General features: G+C 38.2%; 1 protein-coding gene across 2 annotated transcripts in view; it reads right to left on the bottom strand.

Moving 5' to 3' along the window:
- The window catches only part of DCBLD2 (discoidin, CUB and LCCL domain containing 2), a 50450-nt gene that overhangs the window by 11493 nt on the left and 15754 nt on the right, over positions 1-23203 (bottom strand). For both annotated transcript variants that reach the window (XM_065676570.1, XM_065676569.1), the window contains exons 2-9: positions 16228-16455; positions 11076-11213; positions 10068-10119; positions 8646-8718; positions 5960-6093; positions 5240-5280; positions 2979-3194; positions 1314-1438 (exon numbers count right to left, since the gene is read on the bottom strand). In XM_065676570.1, the coding sequence (XP_065532642.1) occupies positions 1314-1438; positions 2979-3194; positions 5240-5280; positions 5960-6093; positions 8646-8718; positions 10068-10119; positions 11076-11213; positions 16228-16455 (1007 nt within the window). The remainder of the gene's footprint in view (positions 1-1313; positions 1439-2978; positions 3195-5239; positions 5281-5959; positions 6094-8645; positions 8719-10067; positions 10120-11075; positions 11214-16227; positions 16456-23203) is intronic.

Genomic DNA, 23203 nt, shown 5'->3' on the forward strand with positions numbered 1-23203 from the left:
GCAATTTCAGGCTCCATAATGTGTTTCATTTCATGAACTTCAAACAAAACAAAAACAAACAAACAAACAAACAAACCCTAAAAGGCAACAGCTGCAGAGGTTTTCTAAGAAAACAATGAAACTAAACAAGAAATCTCAATAGATCTGGGCAGCTCACAAGCTGAAGCTGGTATTTTATTTTACGGTCACAAGAGGGCACTCCAAAACTAGCAAAAGACCTGGATTGTTTGGTTCGAGTTTTGGTTTTTTTTTTTTCCCTTTGAATACTTCATACCAAGTCTTGTTAGTTACCATGCAGGTTCGAGGAGACAAACCAGCCCCAACAGTAAAGTCTCCTCCTCTCAGAAAAGCTTCCTACTGTGGTTAAGTTCAGGGTTCAAAAACCTCTTAATATAACAAACAAGAAGATACTTCAACCTTTCACTTCACCACAGGATGCTACATCCTATACCTTGAAACATTATAATGCACAGCAAAGGGAAGAAAACCCAGTACAGCTAAAGAGCTACCAGCTTAAGCCCAGTTTCTAAAAAGTTACCAGGTTACCCTTACATGTATGTTGTATGGCAGGCCTATAGAAGTATGGTAAATTACATCCAAGAATTTTAAGAAAAAGAAGGAAGTTCAAGTTCCAGTCAGATTACCAAGAAACCTTCCCATCTGTTCAAGAAAATCTCCCCCAAACCATGGGGAAGACCACACAGGACATTAATCTTCTCATTTTTACTATTAAATACTGCAAAACTGTAAACACAGAGAAGATAATCTTATCTTGCCAGTAACATTAGGTAGTTTTTCTATGTGGCAAAGCAGTTGCAATCTGAACACCCCATTCCATTTCTTAAGAAAACTCTGCTCTGCAAGGGCTGTTCTATTATACAAGAAAAAACTTTGTCAGGTTGGGTCAAAAAGCAAGACTGATAGAAGACATAAAATTATACAGCCCCTAATATTTATTCTGTAACCACAAGAGAATAAGAAAGTAAGCCTTAATTTTAAAATATACAACCTCTTTTGAAAGAAATCTGATTATTCTTAAAAAGGACACACTACTAGTCAGCCTACCACTGACAACAGAAGTTTCTTGTACAGAATATTCTCATGCCCAAATACTAATAAAAATAATTTCTGAATTTCAGGACTGTTCAAATTCTTACATATTTGCATATTTTCTTCTATGCAGATGCCATTTATAATTCAAAATTATATGGAAAAGGAAGTTATTTAATGTTTCCTCACCATACCAGAATTAGTCTTATTTACAATCGTGAAATCTCCATAGAACATACCTAGAAAGTGTGTGGTATTTTTACCTTATCTTTATCCATGCCAGGTTCTCTGTACACTGTCCATTTCTGTGCATCATCACTGTACAGAATTCTGTATGCTGACACATAATAGTAGTACTCTGCTAAGGTTGATCCAGTAGTTATAATACCTGTGAAAATGAAGGTGCTCCATTAGACAAAAAACTGGTACCAGCCTGTAAAAATTAATAGATCAGCTTTTGAATCCAGAGTTACACACTTGGAAACTCCACTGGCCCAGTTACATTTCAAAAAGTTTATCCAAAGTGCCAGGGTCTGAAACTTCTACAGTGACTAAAACTTAATAGTCATTTTACTTACTTTTATATTTCAATTCTCATGAAACAACCTTGCTAAGCACTTTTCTCCTATTTTTTAATACAAACAGCCTGCTCATTTGACCATGGCCCACTTCCTGTCTCCAGTACTGCTCCTCACTGCTTTTGTACTGCCACCCACAAAGCACCACTGAAAGAACCATAGCTTCCTAAAGCCCACACTTCAGCATCACACAATGATTCACACAGGAAAGCTGTTCTGTAAAAGCTTATTAGTACAGGAATTAGAGGAGTAATGTAAAATCCAAGCAGTCCCCAGGGAGGTAATAACAAAGGCTGCTGGTGAACCCAAGTTGCTTAATGACAGGAAGCCAAGCTGCTAATAGCACAGTGTGCAGCTGAGCTTAGAGACCAACTCATGCACTTGCGAAAGAGACAAACTGATCAAAGGAGGATGTTTCACAATAGTCTTAAAGCCTGGGACTCTATGAAGCACTCTACCTAAAGTCACTTTAAGTCAGACTGCAAACATGCCCATTAACAACACTGAATCACCTCTGGACAATTAAAACAGAAAACACTAACGGCAACACAGAAGATGCAGTAGCTGCACTACCATTACTTAAGGCTACCCCTGAGGTTAAACCCAAAACATAAATGCCTAGTGCTTCATTACTTGCCATGGACCACATTGCCATCAACAGGAATAGGAAACCATGAGCTTACACAACTCCCAAAATGTGAAGCAAACCAGAACAGATTTGGGAAACAGCACCTCCAGTTGTCTCTCCTACAGTCATGGTCTACCACAATCGCTGTGAAGGAGCAGAGCCTAACCCAGACTCTGGCTGTATCAGTCTGCACTGTTGGGTCCATTTGCTGAGGGAAAGCACAATAGACTGGCAAGGTGCCCACCATCCCCAGCTCTCAGCCCAAATTCTACTTCAGGCAAGGAGGTGACAGGGAGCCTGTCAGCCATTTCACTCTGCTGCTCTCTCACATTGCAGTGCATCTGCTCCTATTCCACTGTTGGATTCACTACAGCCGCGCTGGGCAATACAGAAAACCTAGGAATATAAGGCAGTACACCTGCATCAAAGGTACCAGTGGACTGACTGGATATGGATTTGCACCTCCAAGGAGACAGTCAGCAGGGGAAGCATCAAGGATCCAATAAAGAAACACTTCAAAAAATTCTGATGGAAGAGGTGTTTTCTACTATGAAACTCCACCTGTTCAACTCCAGGCTCCAGTGTATTAGCTAAGACATGGAACCAACTTTCTGTAATTATAATTAAACGTCACCTGGAGTTTATCTAAGACCAAGCACTAGAAAAAAGGATGTCAGTAACCAAACTTTTTGCTGCTTAAAAGCCAGATCAGATTCACTTACCTGTTATTCTCTTTTCTTTATTCAAGTCAATCTGCAACCACTGGTGTTCATCACTCATAAAAGCAGCCCAGGGAGGACCAACCCTTTTTAGTCTGGCATTTTCAGGTTTCCAGATGTTCATTTGTCCTGTTCGGTCAGGCCACTCAAGAATAGATGATGCTGTGATCTGGGAGTCAGGGATTACTCCAGATTCCATCCCCAGTGTCCCATAGCAACCTGAGCAAGAGAAAAAGAGGATTCAAAATGAAAATTCAAGTTACTCAATGATTTTACCTGCTTGGAGTTTAAGACTTTACATGCAAATTCTAAACTGCCATCTAAGTTTATTCCATAATAACACTACCAACAAAACACAGTTTTCTTCTTTCTAACAGTGATGCTGGAACCAAACTTGGGGTCATGACTGTTCTATGATTTATGTCTGCTCAAGAGCATGTGGATATTCTCTCAGTTACCACCCACACAGAGCACTACACAAGAAGCTTTGGGGGAGCTGTCATGGTTTAGAAGCATGTATGGTTGAAAAAGGGATAGGATCATTCCTTTTTAGTGTCACAGAACTTTTTGGTTTTTAAACCCACCTTGGTATCACAATGTTAATTTGAACAATACACCATAGCATGTAGGAAGCTGTGTATAATCGTGGCCTTGAGCTCAAACACATCCTTGAAATCAGTTGTATTTTTTGTCACCATTCTTACTAAAAGTTTCTTCCCATGTCACGTCCTGCTGATGGCTAAAAAATATCTCCTAAATTCCTGAATTCCTGGCTAAACTTCCTTGTGGCTATTTGATATCCCATTTTCTTTTTGCTAAAATCTTGTTCTGTAGTGACAGCAGTTTTCCCTTCACACATGTATTCCCTAGACATATCACTAGAGAGCAATCTTTGCCTTCAGTACGCCAGCCTGAACAACCAACCCAACATGGTTTCCCCTTTGCTGTTAGCTCCCCCAACCTAGTTTAACATAATATGGAATCTTTTTTCTCCTTCAGCAAACTCCCAGGCCACCCAAGTACACACAAATTTTAATCGAGACCTGCACCTTGTCTCTGTCGTAGTCAATAATTTTTCAAATGTGTGACTGAAATCCAGATAGTCTAGCTCAGCATTTTGTCCTAGCTCTTCATATATCCAGGCCATTTATTTCCTTTTATATACACTATCAGATCACATTCTGACAGACAAAAAAAAAAAAAAGGACAACTAAACAATAAACCTTGCCTCAACCACTGTGTTTAATATTCTCCATGCATAAGGTCACCAGACATGCAATTCCTTCTTCTAGCTCTTACAGGGGCCTGGGAGAGAAATTACTTGAACATTATGTCTTGTTTGTATACATTTCCATCTCCAAACACTCCTGCCCATCAGATTCCTGCTTCTATATCCCCATTCAGCATCTCTTTTATTTATATATTAGGAAAAGTATTTGTTTACTTTTGAAGAGTATGTGTATGATTCCCCTCCCCCCTTTCTTCTTTGTTTTGCTCTTTATTCTTACAGAAAACAGACAAAATTCTTTTGTTAAGGTTTTTTTATATTGTTAGTTAAAGAAACTAAGGAAAGGCCACTGATTTCACTATACTTTGAATGCCATCTTTGAATGGATGTTAGAAGTGACTTACAGAAAAGCTACCTTTCATTTAGAAAACTACACCTAATTTATTTATAAACCAGGGAAATTGCTAGAAAGTAAAAACATGAAAAGCAGTAAAGCCCTAAAAAAGGGGGAACACTTGTTATACCAATCAGCAACCTGGTACATATTTCAGAAAAAACATGGTGGTCAAGAAGGAACACAACTTCCACATAGAGCAAGGCCCAAGAGATGCCCTTCCTGAGCAAGAGATAAGTAATCTATCTCATAGCTTTCAGCTGCAATAGTATGGGAAGAGAAAAAGTAAAAGGGAATGGAAAAAGTTGAGGAATCATTTTGGGATTAACAATATGCTTTATTTTTATGGGATTTAGCAATATGTTTAAAGTACAGGAGTCACTTTAAACCAGACTATAAGAGAGAAACATAACCTGAAAGAATCTCTTTCTGCAGATAAGCAAGGTTTAATTTATACGTCAATGTATATATATATGTAGGGATGATTAATCATCAAATGAGGAAGTAATTAAAAATACACATTAGTGAGGAACGCAGTCTAATGAGCAAAAATTAAGAAATAAAACACCTGCACACTTACTTATTTCTACTCACAAAATTTGTATGAAAGTATCAACATGTAATACATGTGATAATGCTTACCACTCGTCTTGAATGTGAAAAGACCAGTCGATAACAGTCCCCTGCAGAGAACAAAAGAAGACGGGTTCTGTGGTAGCCAGTGAAAAAAATGAAACAACCATTCTTCAGTGTATTTTTCTTGCCTGACTGCTTGCCACCAAAACCTATGCAGAAATGCCTAAACAAGCACTTCACAATTAAAGTAACACTTCCCATCATCAAGTTGGCAGCACTTTCAGTACAAGCACCTTTCCAACTGAAATCTAGCCCAGAGATATTATCAGACTTAAAGGCTTTCAAACAAACACCTGCCCAGCAAAACCCAAGACTTCATTAAAATGCTTCCCTTTTAAATTAAGCTAATCACAATAACAAGAACCAATCTCCTCTGCTTTCATTCATGGGACTTTCGAGATAAAAAGACATGCTCTTTCCCTGCAGCTAGAAAGTTGTCATTACATTATTGTATTTCCACAGAGCATTAGGACTTTATGGTCATGCCATGCATTTTGGAAGATAAAACCTACCCCTTGCAGAATTTGGAAAATTCATCTTTATGGTGTAGGGATTAAAAATACGTGATAAAACAATCACACCACAGCAAAAGAGCATTGCGAGAAGCTTCCAGAAGAAAACCTGTCCATGGAACACTCAGCTCCACCAGCTGAAATTAATCCCACAATTGGACACTACCACGACCTAAGGTGCTACATATAAGGAGAAGATAGGAAATATACTCACACTTTTGAGGTGACATTGTTAGCCAGGGAGCCTTCATAGTACGGAATGCCCTTGCTGATTACAACATTAATTTGGCCACCCAGAGTATTTGATACAACGCCTGCATGAACACCAGCCATACAAAGTGATGATGACTTGAAGAGGAGAGAAAAAGAAAATGCAATGCTGATTTGTAAATAAGTTAAATACCACACTGTATATTGTAAATGCTACACTGTCTAGTCATAGTCTTTTTTATTATTACATTAAGACACTGTTCTTATTTAACCATCTCTCCATTATTTAGAAACCATTCATCTTCAGTTTATTACAGAATTTATAAAAACACAAAAAGAAGGTCCTACATGTCAATGCATCCTTGTCCAGATGTATTTGGAGTATAACTCGTCTAATTAAATAAGCTCAAACAAACAGCAAGGTGAATGAGCCTGAAAATGCCAGACAGCCAGACTTTCAGCCTACAATAAATCTACTATGTTAGACAACAGAAGTTGAATGTATAAATACATAGACAACTTTTTAATAGAAAGCACACTGAAAGTATATTTATTCATTTCCTCACAATTAAGGAGTGATGCATTGCAGATTTTGTAGCTGTTAGCTGATGGGTTATATTGTTTAACTCATGGTTTAACCACAGAGCATTCTGATCCACACAAACCCACACTAAATATATGAATTCCTTCTAAAGAAACCGATTACCTAGCCTGTAAAGGTCAATAGACATCAGTTACACAAAAAGTTTTTGCAGGACATCCTGTCCTTTTCTGCTCTCACTGGAAAACTGTTAGCCTGGATCCACTAACAAATGTCACAGTGGCACTTCCATTTCCCTGGCTTGCAGGCTACCTGTGCCATTGAGAGCAAACGAAGTCCACTACTAGCTGTTGCTGGTAAACACATCTGCTGCACTGCTCTGCCAACCAGTCCACTAGGTGCTGTAGAGTCTCACTACAAAAGGAATCAGCAGGTCCTTTCCAAGGAAGGAAGGCTTCATGGATGATTTTCTTTCTCATTTTATTTTAAAAACAAAACTTTCTCCACTGTGGCTTCTTTAGAAATAACTGCATGGTGCAGCAGGCGAGGATGCCCATATCTCTCAAGCTAACCAGCAAAAAAAACCAAACCTGCTCACCAAGACTTTTCCAACATAATTCTCCTCAGTATATTTACGCATTCAAAACTCTAATCCTATTCCCCACCCCCAAAATATCCCCAAAGGATTCTAAATAAATGTAATTGTCTCATTTGTGCTGCAGCTCCTCTTTCCTTTCCTATGTTCCCTGGAAATAAGAGCAGTAGATGCAGCTCTCTCCTCTCCCTGCTCACCAGAAGATGTCAGCAATGAGAGCTTCAAATCCTCAAGGACTGTGGACGTTGGGGTCACACACACAAAAGAATCAAGATTTAGGGTATTTTTTAAGTAGCAAGCAGCTGCTATCATTTGGAAGAGATGCATGAGAGTTTGTATCTGGAATGTGGTCTAAAGCGCCAGACAATCTGATTTGTTTCCACACAGTCTGACTTCTGCGAAATTCTCTGCCCTTTTATTCACAGCAATAAAGTATATGAAAAGTCACAAGATGTTTATTTCCTTAGGTTTCCTTTTTCCTCCATAGAAAAGTTTCCCAGATTTTGGGAAAAAAAAAATAAAAATAATCCCAACAAGCACTAGTCCCATAGACACTGCCAATATGTTAGGCAGAGAATCAACTTCATCTTGTCACTAGCTACAAAAATTACCTCACAGCCATTTAGAAAGAACATGCGGTGGACCAGAACATGTAACACAGTTATGCTGTAATGACATTTTTACATATGGGTAATTATTTAAACAGACATCCTACGATTTTAATGCTTGACAAAACAAAATCAGAGACACGTACTTCAGGTTCGTATTTAGTATTAAAATTTTTGCTTATTAATGTTTTTTAATTGTCTTTCCTCTGTGTCAAACCTAATGGCTTCCTAAAAGAGTATTTTAAGGTAAACAAAGAGATTTAATGTAATCTTATTAGATTATTAGCAAAATTCTTAAATTCTTAAAACACTTAGAAATAAAAAAAGCTAACTCCCTCCAGTCCTACGGCAGGCTAATTCAGTTGTAGAAGCTTACATCAGAAAAACACTATATAGGGTTTTGTAGTGTTCTAAGCGAACTGTACATTATTAAAGATTTTAATTTCCTGTTTACAGAACTATTAATGTTGCAGCATTAACTCTGTTCTGAAAATGGTTTTATAGCTGCCAAGCATAAACAGTAGTTCACCTTTCATGCTGCAAATAAAAATCAAGAAAACCACTGTGACCCTCTGTTTAGAGAGGCATTACAGTTGTCGGAACCAAGACGGCATCATTAATAGAACTGGTTCTCTATAAATCTGAATTTCCCAACCTGAGAAACCCAACAAAACCAAAGAGAAAGTAGAACACATTGTTTTGATTGATCCACCTTTCTCAGCAGGCCTTAGTGTCTCTACCACATCACTTCTTTGAGATTGCAACAACTGAAGCACCGGGCACTTAGCAGCTGTGCAAAAAAACCAAGTACCATGCTATTCAGCTTTAGGAGGAACATATTCCAGAATCCAGGCAACAGAACTAACACGAAGAACTATAAACGACTTGTAATTATACACTGCGTGTTTTAGCAAAACTCTCATGAGCCCACAGTATTTTTACTCACATCTCTGTATCCATGGGGAATAGTGCCTGAAATATCAGCAAAAGGAATCACACATCCAGCTGGACAATACTTACTAGAAGAAAACAAAATATCAAGTAAAAAGATGCATGCAACTACAAAAAAGCCACTGTGTTTTTGATTTACAATACACTGTTATCATTCATATATCACTATTTAAGGATATATCCTGATTGAAGACCTATCAAAGCAGAAAAAAAAAAAAATGCTCAGCAAGAGAAGTACACAAGAGGAGACCAGAACATTTAAAGATGATTTTTAAAAGTCTCATCTGAAAATACAGTTCTAGTCTCAATATAATAATGCCAGCATTTTATAATATAAAGACTGAATGGCTTCTGTAAATTGAAAGTCATATAGGTAACCATATTAACAAATTTTATTTTATAAACTAGACACCTGCATCTCTATTTGGTTTGCATCTTTAACTAATACATCTGAAAAGTAATGCTATTATACAATATTCCTGGCAATGCTTTGACCATAAAAAACTGGCCAAATTCAGTTAGTACCACTAGCTCATGAAAAGCAAGAGGCAAAGACATCTGCACCTCTAATGCAAGCCTGTGTTCATGTCCTGGTGCCATTTCATACTACATATATAAAAACTATTAGATCTTCAGAAATCTTCAAGATCTAGCAGTGAACTGGAGTAAACCATTAACATTTTCACTGGAGTTCAACAGCTGAAGCAACATTGCAGGTACCTCGAAAATAGCGGGATTCAGAGACTTAAGCACATGTGGTATAAGGCCAGAAGCTACAATTAGAGCCCTATTTTGGAACTTCAGAAAAGTAAAGAGAAAGGCAAAGGTTGCACTTTGAAACATTTCACCATTGCAGGGATTAGGATCTCCAAAAAGTAAGCTACGTTCTTCACAAGTCTGCAGTTTTAAACACTGCCATTGCTTTACATGAAAATGGAGAAGGATAAAACACAGAAATGACTTCAGCTTCTGCCATCAGAAGGTACAGCACTGTGTTCAAAGAACCCTATTAATTCACACCAAACCGTGAAATGGGTTTGCAATTTTTAACACATTTCATAGTGCTCCTTAGGTAACTGCAATATAAATTTCAGCATTCAAGGTGTATACCTGCTGTAATATATGTTTATAAAAGCAACATTCTTTCTATGGAAATAAGATACTAGCTTCTATGCATTAATGCAAATTAACAAAGTTCTACTGTATACTGCATGTAAATAACAAAAAAAGGGAGACAGAGGGAGAAAGGAGGAGTGCAAAGGTCAAAATTACCCAGCTCTAACCCTGATTAGTTTGTTTCTTAAGTTCTCTGGACAAGCAAAGCTGCATCAGGTATATCTAACATTGAATCAGAAACACTAAAATTACTTCCTTAAAGAGACTGAGGGGGAAACGGATTAAAAAAAAAAGGTCTTACTTGAATTCTGGTTCAGAAAAGTGACTTGCATTGTCTAGACAGGTAATTAGGTCTGGAAAGAAAACATGTTAGGTCAAGAGGATGACACAGAAAACAAGTTTGAGTAGGCTTTTTAAAGTACACAAAACCAGAAGTCTCAGAATGAAAAAAAACGTTTAGTTCCTACCAAATTTTCTTGTATAACCTTGATAATTTGCCTGAGTAACTGGGAAATCCACTGAGAAAGTGACATAGATAAGAAGGTAAGAACATACTACAAAAATTTATTTTCTATGCAACTTAGTTTCAATTCATAGCTATACCTCAGAGAGCCCAAGATAATTCAGAGATGCAAACTTATGCTCTTTTCACAAAATTAAATGAAATTAAAAATTAAATTTATAAACTAACTGAACAGACCTGCATTTTCAGCATTTAACAGTCCTACAGTACTGAAACTAGGCAGCATAGGGAACAAATATGAGTGACATGTTACTTACATCCATGGCTGATACTTTCATTTTTCATCTACTGTGTATCAGCATATACAGTGCAAAATACAGAGAGAAAAGCATCAGAAAACCCACAGAAATGGCAAAAAGACTAAAAAGTAGTCAGCAGATTATATAATTAAAGAGCTGAGGGAGTACAGAATACCATTACTGAAATAAAATTTTCCATGACTGTACAAATACATACAGCTCGGTAAGAAAACTTATTCTTTATCTGCCACCTTGAGTACTACCTGAAAAATAAATGCATTTTGTCCTTTATCTAAACCAGCTCTTTAATTCATAACAAATGACTCTGTTCTTCCTCTGCTACCCATGGTAAGGTCTGATACTAATTTTTTAAAGCTACAGTAACTTACAGTCCAATTTCCTACACAGTAGTACCAGGAAGACCATAGTAAAAGTCTTCATTTTTAGAAGGTAATTTGTGAAAATGTGTAAATAAATAAATTAGTTCTGGCTTCTTATTAGCTCTACTTTTACCAGCACATGGAAAATACCAAATGATTATAAATACCTGATTTGTCAGTGGTTGAATAAGCTGCAAAAAATCCACGTCCAGAAGTATGTGTTCCACTCATGAACTGTACTGTGACTTCATTACTTTTTGAAGTAATTAAACCATCCATTTGAAAACCAAACCCACAGTATTTTCCTAAAGAGAGAAGTGGAAGAACAGATACGGACCAAAACCAACATATGTAATAAGCATCTCCTTTCATTTGTAGAGTACGCTCATGTTACTTTTGGTGTATAGTCAAAAACAACTACATGTGCACTAAATAATGTAGTCAGTGACCATTTAAAGCAAATGGTAGAATATGGGTAATGCATTTCTTTTGCCACTGTCCACAGGTGTCTCTCAGACCCTTAACACTTGCAAATAAATGTGACATCCCATTCACGTGTAGCATGCATAACCCCCACCCTAAGTTCTTCAAAGACTGCAAGAAATCTGTCAAGGAAAAGGATCAAGTTAGTGCAATGAGAAGCAAGCGAGAAAAAAGCCCTTCTCTTCCTGCAGCTATTGGGGCACTTCTTCCTTGTCAACTATTTCATGGTTTCCATCAACTATTTTCCTTAGTTTTGGACAAGAGCAAGCACAATTCACTCCAGTTCATCATTAACATACAAGGATATGTGAATACCATTAATATAAACTGCCAGTTGGTTCACCTTCTTTTTTGCTATAAAATCTATATCAAATCTTTAAAATCTAACAGAGCTTCTGCATCTGGATACTTCTCTTGCCATCCAAAATGATCAAAAATAATACATTTTAAATGGAGATGCTGCAGTCTGTAGATATTGACAATACTTGCTCTGTAAAGTCCTAAAATTACTATCAAGTAACACCACCTGGATGAATTCCCCAGTCCCACTAACTAGAAGCTTCAGTAAAATACTGATCAGTTTATTAATCAATTAAGAAAAACAAAACCAAAACCAAAAAAACCCCACCAAAAAACCCCCCCACGCTTCTGTTCTATAGGTTCCCTTGATCACTCAATGCTGTAAACCATCTATAACCCTATCAAAATTCTACAGTGGATAATCAAATGGATAATCACCAGCAGCAAATGACACTGCATATGTTTCAGTTTGCCATCCATTTATTTGCTTTCTTCATAGTAACTATTTGACTATAATATAAAATAGGAAAAAAAGAAGCCAGACTCGCTTCTCAACTAAAAGCAAATTACAATAGTAAAGTAGAGTGAATGGAATAACGCTGTCCTGCAGGAGTAGTTCTTAACAAATATAATACAAAACAAATACAAATATAACAAATGAATACGATATGTCAAATTCCTTTAGAAAGTGAACCACACTCACAAATACTAATATAATTTTAAAAAACCTGAAATATGATTTCCTATCATTATTCAGAGCTTTCTGAATATTACTTATTCAGTTATTTTTTGAACATAGCAAGGGTATTTTCTAATGGAAAAAAAATAAAATAGTTTAATGAAATTTATAATATACAAATATAACTTTACCTTGATTCACTACTTAAACTGATTATCAGCAACAGTTAACAAAGAAGTAAGGCTCCACAGTGACCCTATGTTTTGCTTTAAATCATATTTCAGTGATTAACTGCATTCATTATGATGAACTGTGTCATTTTTCCAACTACCACTTCTCCTTTTTCAGTTTTGTTTTCAGTCACTGGATCTTGTCACACAATTGACCAGTATGAGACTGCTCTCAGGGTAGGTCAGACTGTCCTCAAGACAGCATTTATACCCTTCTTCAAGCAAATACACAAGGCAAGACATTTAAATCTAGCTTGGATAAACTATTCAGTGGTGCATGCGCCATGGAGATACAGCCTTTGACAAACTGTAAACTGATATACCTTTCGATTCATGGCGAGACATATACTTCTGAGACTATAAATCATTTTCTAACTCTCCCCTGGCCTCTCAACAGAATTTTAGCAATCCTTTCAAAAAACAGGCACTAGAAATGGACAAAACATGACTGCATGGTGTGTGCAGAAGATGTAATATTGCTATTTTGTCTGTACTTAATCCACTAAAGGACTTTTGTGCAGCAACATTACAGCAGAAGAGGGAATTCCCACAGTAGCTTACATTCTCTGCTCCTAGAGGTCTGGGCTTACGCTGTCTATATTAAATAAGTACACCTGACTGTAGATGCACAATGACTGGACTGTGATGAAATCTAATAAAAACCACCTCTAGATCTTATTTAAACTAGAGACAAACTTAACATCATGGATTTGTATCTTCTTTTGATTTATTGATAAATATTCAAAAGACTTGCAATGAGAACTAGTCCTTAAAACTTCATTAGAAAACTTCTCTGTTTATCAATGAACTAACTTACTACTAATGCTTTTTTTAACCTAATTAGCCAGTTTTCAAGTCATTTTGGGTTAAAGTAAGTATCACGGAATTTCAGATTTTACATAATAGAAGTATTTTAATTTTAGACCATGTCAGTAGTCCTGAATGGAAAAACTCAGAATAAATCTAGATTTTCTCCAAACAAATTCAGGTCACTGTTTAATCTCTTCAGTGTTTCTTACTTCAACCATGAACATTCAAGAATCTGCATCATCTGTATCTGACACTGTTATTATCACTGTTTATTCTGTGATTTAATTTTAAGAGCAGAACAACACATACATTTGCTCAACATACTGTGCTACTACAACAGCTGGGAACAGCTGAACGTCAAGAGAGACAAATGAAGTAGAAAACCTACTCGAACCCACTAAGTCACTTGTAAAAGTGAATAACAAACTTATCAGAACTGGACATTCCTTGCCATTTAAGGACTGCAGTATTTCCTATTTTAGACCAAGTCTGGCTCAACAGCTCCAAGCATATACTTATTTTCACACGCACTTACCTAGGTGACAGTTGGAAAAGAGGGTTAACAAAGCTAACATTCCACTGGCCTCTTATAAAAAGACACAGTTTAGTGGATCGGCATTTGAGTGGAACAAAAACAAATTAGATGAAATAAATCTCTCTCTCTCTCCCCAGATAAAGCTTTATTAAAAAAAAAAATAAAGATAATAAAACGAATCTGTACAATAACAGCTAACGTTAGTGAAGGAAGAATGAAAATTCATTTATGCAAAGTAACCGACAAGGGCCTTTAAACCCTACATATACCTTGATGTAGATGATAAAGTCACACTGCTATTTGAAAAAAAACCTGCCTTATAGTAATGAAATTCAATTTGCTCTCGAGCACAAACAGTGAACTATGGACATTATCAGAAGATGGGGAACATTTGAACTGCACAACTTTTGAAGACTGACATGTAAAAATACCATCAAGATGAACAATTCAGAACAATTCCATATAAAAAGAAAGGCATTTCAGGTAACACGTATATACAACTTTTTTTTTTTTTTTTTTCTGTTAATGAAGATCCTCGTAGTTTTGCAATTCCCTCTCCACTGTTTATAGGACCTTTGCAAGCTATTGGGAAATGTCTGAGAAAAAAGCCCAAAAACATTACAGGAGAGTTTTCCTTGAAAGTCTGAAGAATCGAAGATTATTATATGATCTGTGTTGCATTTATCATGTAGTTTTCGCATGCACAAACAAAATGTAGGATGTTCTGCTATCATTGTTACACAACATCATTTTTTTAGGATATAGGAATTGTGTCAAGAAGACAGATATTTACATATGCTTTAATAATAGTAAACAAAAAGCAGTGACTTGGAATACTCTGGCATTCCAAACAGACAGGTCATCTGCTGAGCAACAATGCTAAGTGTATTTTAAATGAGCATGTCACCAGTGAAAGACAATCAGACATCTGTTTTCTTTACCACTTTACTTTTAGAAAGTTACAGTTGCACCTGTATTCCCTCCCCATACAGAAGACCTACATGGCATACAAGAGAATCTTTCCTTACCTGTTCTTTCTAGCAGTACCATCAATAGTAAGTTTACTTACTGGCCCCTGATGTCTAGTTTTCTACTGTGATAAGGTACGCACAGCACTCCTCAAAGATTTTCACTTAACTCATGAAGGTCAGCTAGGCCAAGTGCAAAGTTCTGCACCTGAGTCAGGGCAATCCCAGCACAAATACAAGCTGGGTGGAGAATGGTCTGAGAGCAGCCCTGAGGAGGACTTGGGGATGTTGGTTGATGAGAAGCTCAATGTGTCCTGGCAGTGTACAGCCCAGAAAGTCAACCTTATGCAGGGCTGCATCAAAAGAAGCGCGACCAGCAGGTTGAAGGAAAGGATTCTCCCCTTCTATTCCACTCTTATGACACCCCACCTGGAGTCCTGCATCCAGCTCTGGGCCCCCAACACAAGAGGGACGTGGACCTGCTCGAGTGAGTCCAGAGGAGGCCACAAAGATGTTGAGGGCTGGAGCAGCTCTCCTGTGACAACAGGCTAAAAGAGTTGGGGTTGTTCAGCCTGGAGAAGAGAAGGCTCCAGGGAGACGTTAGAGCAGCTTCCAGTGCCTATAGGGGGGCTACAAGAAATCTGGAGAGGGACATTTTACAAGGGCATTTAATGATAGGACAAGGGGTGATGGTTTTGAACTGAAAGAAGGTAGATTTAGAATAGATATTAGAAAGAAATTCTTCACTGTGAGGGTGGTGAGACACTGGCACAGATTGCCCAGAGAAGCTGTGGCTGCCCCATTCCTGGCACTGTTCAAGGCCAGGTAGGACAGGGCCTTGGACAACTCGGTCTAGTAGAAGGTGTCCCTACTCCTGTCATGGTGGTTGGAACTAGATCTTTAAGGTCCCTTCCAGCCCAAACTATTCAATGATTCCTTGATATGAAGTTCAGGAAGAACACAATTCTAACTACAGATTTACTGAAATTCCTTTCTTTACCTTATTGGGGATTCTTGTAAATAAAAAACCCTTAATTTCATCAGTTCTCATAAGACTCAAAATCCACACTGTACAAAGCAGTGTATGATATATTCAGGCAAGATCTTACCCTGCCCAATATCCAACTGAATGACAACAGTTTTCTAGGGCTATGAAAAAGTACTTAACTATACACGCAGTAGTTACTCTATGCAGTAAGTTTACCTACAGAGCAGGTAAACAGGAGAAATTTTAGAAGAAACAAAAGTACCAACAGTATATCCAAGTTCTGTACCAGTCTATAGCTTTCAAATACCAATAATAAAAGCCCCTACCTATCTCTGTCCTGGTGGGCCCAATCCCATTGTGAACTCTTAAGTAACTGGAATGACACGAATCTGAGTCATCAATATCAAAATCACCAAATTTGAGCTGAACTCGCTGCCCGGGCTTTACACGAATTTCCCATTCACAAACTGTACTATTGGGAGATGTCTGTGGGTAGTTTATCGAAGCAAGAGTTCCACTTTCAGGGCCCAGAATGGTGTGTCCACATCCATCACCTACAAAAGAACAAAAATAAATTAGATACACACGTTAATCTTCAAAGCTTCACTGGTGATTTAGTCATCCTGGGTTTCAGCAGTGATATGGGATTTGTTGGGTTTTTAACTGCAGTATCACATTGCAAGTGAACACGAAGGTAAATTACATGCAGATGGAACAGCAATTGTGAGAAATATCAGTCAAACAATGTTGCATAATGTTTAGCTTCTCACCATAGGTGACCAGAGAGCTGCTACAACTTCCTCAACAAGATAAAATTAATCCATAACCACTTAAAAAATTGAACAGACATTACGGGAAGTGTCGCTGCTATTTCATGTTCCTTTAATACCTACGTACAAAAGAAAACAGGTTCTGAAAAGGAGGGAGAAGCCTGCCAATAAAACAAGAGCACATCAGTTTTATAGCTGTTACTGTATTCACAGCACAATGAAAAAAAACCAGAATTGAAAAGACAATGTACAAAAGTGAAAAGACAAAGCCAATACTCTACTGAAAAATAACTGCCAAGTATGACCACCATCAAACATCTAGTGCGTTGTTTTGTTGCAGGAATGATACTAAAGAAGACTTCTTTAAAAATGGGAAAAAAATAGCACAAATTGTATATTCTCAAAATAAAATTATGAAGAGCAAACTGATAAATCTGTTTACTCAACAGTAAATCTGGTGAGGTTGATCCAGCACTGCTATACCCCTTCAATGGGATTCAGAGCCTGCAGCCGCAGGAGGTGAGGCAGAGCTGGCTGTGGGACAGCGCCACAGATGTAGGGTGCTGCCCAGTGGGGCTTTGCAGGATGTGCCCCTCAGAGGCCCCTGAGGACAGAGCAGCCCTCTGACTCACCCTGACTCTGCTATGGGGTGACCTCGCAAACCACCCCATGCCCTTCACTGCGCAGGGCATCATCACTGCCCCATGGAACAGATGTGCCCTGGGGTTGGCTGCAATCGCTTGTGTTAATGGGAATACAAGTGAGGTGGTGGCGAAAAGCGTGGAATGGGACATATGGACGAGTGTCTGTCTCTATGTAGTACAAGAAGTTTAATTAGTTATCTGTTCTTTTTGCAATAACATCCTTTCAGTAACATCCACCACCACCAGCTCTTTGTAAATTACTCTATCAAGATCATAGAATAGTTAGGGTTGGAAAGGACTTCAAGATCATCTAGTTCCAACCCCCCTGCCATGGGCACAGACACCTCACACTATACCATGTCACACAAGGCTCTGTCCAACCTGGCCTTGAACACTGCCAGGGATGGAGCATCCACAGCTTCCCTGGGCAACCCATTCCAGTGCCTCACCACCCTAACAGGAAAGAATTTCCTCCTTATATCCAATCTAAACTTCCCCTGTTTAAGTTTTAACCCGTTACCCCTTGTCCTGTCACTACAGTCCCTGATGAAGAGTCCCTCACCAGCATCCCTATAGGCCCCCTTCAGATCCTGCAAGGCTGCTATGAGGTCTTCATGCAGCCTTCTCTTCTCCAGGCTGAACAGCCCCAACTTTCTCAGCCTGTCTTCATACGGGAGGTGCTCCAGTCCCCTGATCATCCTCGTGGCCCTCCTCTGGACTTGTTCCAACAGTTCCATGTCCTTTTTATGTTGAGGACACCAGAACTGCACACAATACTCCAAGTGAGGTCTCACAAGAGCAGAGTAGAGGGGCAGGATCACCTCCTTCGACCTGCTGGTCACGCTCCTTTTGATGCAGCCCAGGATACGGTTGGCTTTCTGGGCTGTGAGCGCACACTGAAGCTGGCTCATGTTCATTTTCTCGTCAGCCAACACCCCCAAGTCCTTCTCCACAGAGCCGCTCTGAATCTCTTCTTTGCCCAACCTGTAGCTGTGCCTGAGATTGCTCCGACCCAGGTGCAGGACCTAGCACTTGGCATGGTTAAACTTCATAAGGCTGGCATCAGCCCACCTCACAAGCGTGTCAAGGTCCCTCTGGATGGCATTGCTGCCCTCCAGCATATCAACCGAACCACACAGCTTGGTGTCATCTGCAAACTTGCTGAGGGTGCACTCAATCCCACTGTCCATGTCACCAACAAAGACGTTGAACAAGACTGGTCCCAACACCGATCCAACTAAGTATTCCAGAGCACAAGGACACATCCATCAAAATTAACACCTGCAGTAACATAAGCCCCACAAAATACACCTCATAACATCTCTGAATGATTTTTGTTAGCACTGGAGGCTAAAACACCTATTTATTTAGTCCCATGAAATGACTAGGCCAGGAACAACATCATCATTTTCAAGATTTGACACAAGAAGGTCCAGAGATTCTTTTTTTGCGATCTGTACATGTTATTCTAAAAGATGTTTGAACAATGGATCTTGAACAATGTGAGCAAAAATAGGAAAGACAAAAATCAGACTAGACATGGTGCTAAAAGACGTCTTCAACATCACTCCAAATACACTTATTATCTGTAGGTCCATTTTACCCTTCAAAATGCCTCTGCACACAGTTCCTCCAAAGTGATTACAACAGATTTAACATGTCAAGATTTCACAATGACCAGAAATTCACAATGGTCAACGTAATTTATATTGACATGTTTTGACAGCTAAAAGTGTCAGTCTGAAAGTGTTTCATATTGCACACTAGTATGTCTAGTTCCTCTATTAAACACAAAAAGGTAAATTAAACTTTAGGAACAAAAGTTGTACACATATTTAGACTTATAACTAATTTTCAAAATTCTTAAATGTGCTTCACCCAAGACCGAACAGAAAAGTAAGTCTAACACACATGGGGGAAATGAAAAAGCATCTAATTGCTGTTAACAAAACCTATTCTCTTTATAATCTGAGCAGACTGAAAGAGCTCCATGTTCTAACCACTAAACTGCTGCTGGTACATACAGAATCACAAACAGACAAAACTGCAGCTTTTTTTCTTGCTAGCAGTCTTAAAATAATGAATCTTCTTTGGAAAAGGTAACTGGAGTATCTGCTTTGGTAAAATCAAAATTTCTATTTATAAAGTTGTTGTTTGGCCATGTTTTTCTTCATGAAATTTTTGCAGTTTCCTTTAGAACACTCTGTTCCATCCCCTGACAAATATTATTTCCATTTGGGTGACGGCTGATAAATTACTTTCCTAAATTACTGTTGGTCTAATAGATGAGAAACAATTGTCCAATATTACAAGAGGTAACTTAAACCTTACGTTTTGTGTAACATTTTAATCCTGGTTTCTTCTCAAAGGCATGTTATAAATTTTCACTTGCTCTTAGGTTTATCATTCAAAACCTGCATGGCCTTGGCTTATTAGTTAGTTAACCTTTACATGTCAGATTCCTTATTAGTCACAATATGCTTAACAGTCGAGAAAAATATCAATTCCTTTGCTAGTAAACTGGCTTTTCGCAAGCAAGTACTCACACAAAACACACAGAACTAATATTAACAATAAAACTAACAAATAAATACTAGTTCTTTATTCATGGTGATATTTGTAGCTAGTATTTCAAAATTCTTTATACTGCAGACATATAAAACTGATTTTCAACATAAACAGCAGTGATTTTTAGGTTATGGCCTAAATAAAAACTATGAGCCAGTTAACTAGTTCTGTGCTTTTCCTATCTTATGACAGGTGTAAGCAACTGTTTACAGATTGAAAATATTATACAGATACACTAATAAGTGCCCTTTTGAACATGAAATCATAGTAGCTTTCACCTGTACAAGCAGATACATTGTTCTGAGTGCATTTAAGTAAAATAAAAATGCTTGCGTGATGTAGAATAATTACTTGGTAATTATTTCTCATTTGAAGGTGCCTATTATTGGAGTGCAGTAACCACACAAATGCTGTTTCTTACAACCAGGAATACCAACAATGCATCTGATAATGTATCTTTGATTACCCCCCAAGCTTTTATATCTTAAGCCTATGTTGCTGGAAGTCAAAGACAAAGGAGAGCCCGAGTCACTTCTTTGTCCCAAATAGTAGTACTTGAACTGTAAATTTCTCCAGTTAAAAGTAGGAAAGACCATACCTAACATTCACTTAAACCATTCTCTTCCCTAGTTTGCTGATTTAAACCATCATCTTCACTAGCTTCCTGTTTGGCTGTCTCAAGCATGAAACAGTACTGGCTCTGCGTTTGTATGAGGAACAGACACACTTTTCTGATGAGGAAAACAGCTCCAAAACCATACTGAGGTGATAAAATGCAAATAAAATATTATAAGTTTTAAGAAGACACTGAGACTTTTCTTTTATAGACACATGACTAAGAAATGTCAAATTTCCTCTTGTAGCTTGGAACAATCCATCTTGTTTCCACTGGCTAGAAAGGAAAACTTTCTACCCCCCCTCACACAATTTAATGGAAATGCAAATCTCAAATCTCACTTTTGTTGTAGGCTTTCTGGAGAATATGTGAGGAAAAATACTCCTCTAATCTAGCCATACTGAAGAACTTGCTGTCAAGCCATACTATAAAGAAATGGAAAGGGGAAAAAAGTTGTGCTTAAATGCATCTACAAGCGTCATCTTATTTTGAAGCTTATTTTTAAAAACAGCTCATTCTGACTGGACATTTTAGATCTCATTTTGTTGTGTGTTTCACTTCAGCTAGTGATAGCAGAAGTGCCAGAGACTTCATGCCTGAAGAATTTAAAGATTACCACTGCACACCCGGCATGAAATATACAGTCTGCCAAGGGCAGAAGCATCATTCAGGAGCTATTTGGAAATCTCTAAAAAACACAGTTCAAGTGAAACTTGCAGAACAATGAAACCTAGTTTTATTTTACTGGTACTATAAAAGGGTATCTCTTTAGGTAAGTGATGCTTCATTATTTCTGGCAAAGTTGTATGAATACCACCAATCAACTCCAGAGACACATACATAAATCCTCTATCAGTGGAGCAATCTGCAATACTCAGCAATTTCTCCAAGAAAAAGTACAGGTCTTAGCACTATAGTCACATATATAGAAGCATTAGCTACTTCATTTATTTTGAAGTCATTAAGCACCACAGAATCTTTTGTTTCTGTTAATCTGTGTACATGAGAGTGGAGTTTCTGAGAACACACAGAAGAGACAGATGTCAATTCCTAAATCAATTATTCATGAATGAGCTGACAACTTCTCTTGTCAGTTTAGAGCTCAATGAGTCTTGCTTTCTTTCAGTCCTCTGTCACCCCACAGACCTACTGCACTTGCAGAACAGACAAAACTCTTTGCAGAAGCAGCAGATCATATACACATTACACCTAATATTTGCTGGAAGGTCTGCATATGTGCATTGAGTGTCATGTGTCCTGAGGACCATGCACTCAGCAAACATGAGTAAGCTCAGCTTTTCACCAAAATGTGTGTTAGAAACATGGATGCCTCTTAAGAAGCTGGCAGAAGAAAGCAGACTGCTTTCAGACTGTAATCAGGAGCACCATTCATCTCTTCTGCAGGAGCCTTTGAATGGCTCAATCAATTATTCAGACAGATTACATATGACCCCCAAGCTATGGCTCACTGATGTCTGATGAGATCAAGCAGATGATTAAAAATGATTTCTCATACCCAAGTTCTTTACATCAACAAAATACAGAACTTGAACCAACACAAACATAAAAAGAAAAGAAAATGTAAGATTTCGTAAAATGAGAGGATACTGCACATGCAGGAGTGGGTGCTAAGTGCTCTATTAATACCCACCAAAAAAAAGATTAATTATTCTCTACAGTTGTTGAAGTAAATTAATCAGAACTTCTTCCCCCTGAGATCAGCTGCTGTTAGTAACTGCTAATCTTGTTCTCACTACTGAAACATGTTAAAAATTAATCTTTTAGACTAGAGAATGCTTTCCCATTCCTTACTTGGAGAAGAATGCTAAAATAGAGACGTCTGACAGTTGAAGGTTACAGTCTATAAGGCACAACTGACGCATATCAGAATACTGATCTCAATTTTAACATGTGGCACTGTCTTTTGAACACTCAATTTAACCAGTGGGTTTCCAGAGAAGATTTATGTTTAAGTTGTGATTTTCTGTACTTTGTGACTATATACAAGATGTAACTGAATGTTTCTTAAGTAAGTAAAGGTATGTCCTGGGTTTACCAGGAGCCGTTTTTCTCCTTCTTAGTAGCTGGTGCAAGCTCTGTGTTTTGACTTCCAGCCTGGGCAGAGAGCTGATAACACCGATTGTTTTTAATTGTTGCTAAGTAATGTTTATTCTGGCCAAGGACTTTGTGAGTCTCATGCTCTGCTGGGGACAAGGGGAGGCCAAGAGGAAGCAGAGACAGGACACCTGACTCAAGCTAGCCAAAGAGGTATTCCATACCACAGCACATCATGCCCAGGGAGGTAACTGGGAGTTACCCGGAAGGGCACGGTCTCTCTTTGGGGGGGTTGAACTCGTTCGGCGGTGGTATCGTATTCTCTTGTTATTTTCTCTTATCATTATTATCATTGGTGGCAGCAGTAGTGGTTTGTGTTATACCTTAGCGTTACTGGGCTGCTCTTATCTCAACCCGTGGGAGTTACATTCTCTCAATTCTCCTCCCCATCCCTCTGGGAGCAGGGGGGGTTGGGGGGGGAGAGGGGGAAGAAAAGAAAGAGGGAGGAAAAAAAAAAGGAGGGGGGGAATGACTGAATGAGCTTTGTGGTTGTGTTTCAACCATGACAAAGTAGAACCCAAGCTATTATGGTTATGTAAGCAAAAAAAGATATTTTAAAGCCTTCATTTTAACTCCAAATACACAATTC

This window comes from Lathamus discolor, chromosome 4 (genome assembly GCF_037157495.1).
Source record: "Lathamus discolor isolate bLatDis1 chromosome 4, bLatDis1.hap1, whole genome shotgun sequence".
In the NCBI taxonomy this organism is placed as follows: domain Eukaryota; kingdom Metazoa; phylum Chordata; class Aves; order Psittaciformes; family Psittacidae; genus Lathamus; species Lathamus discolor.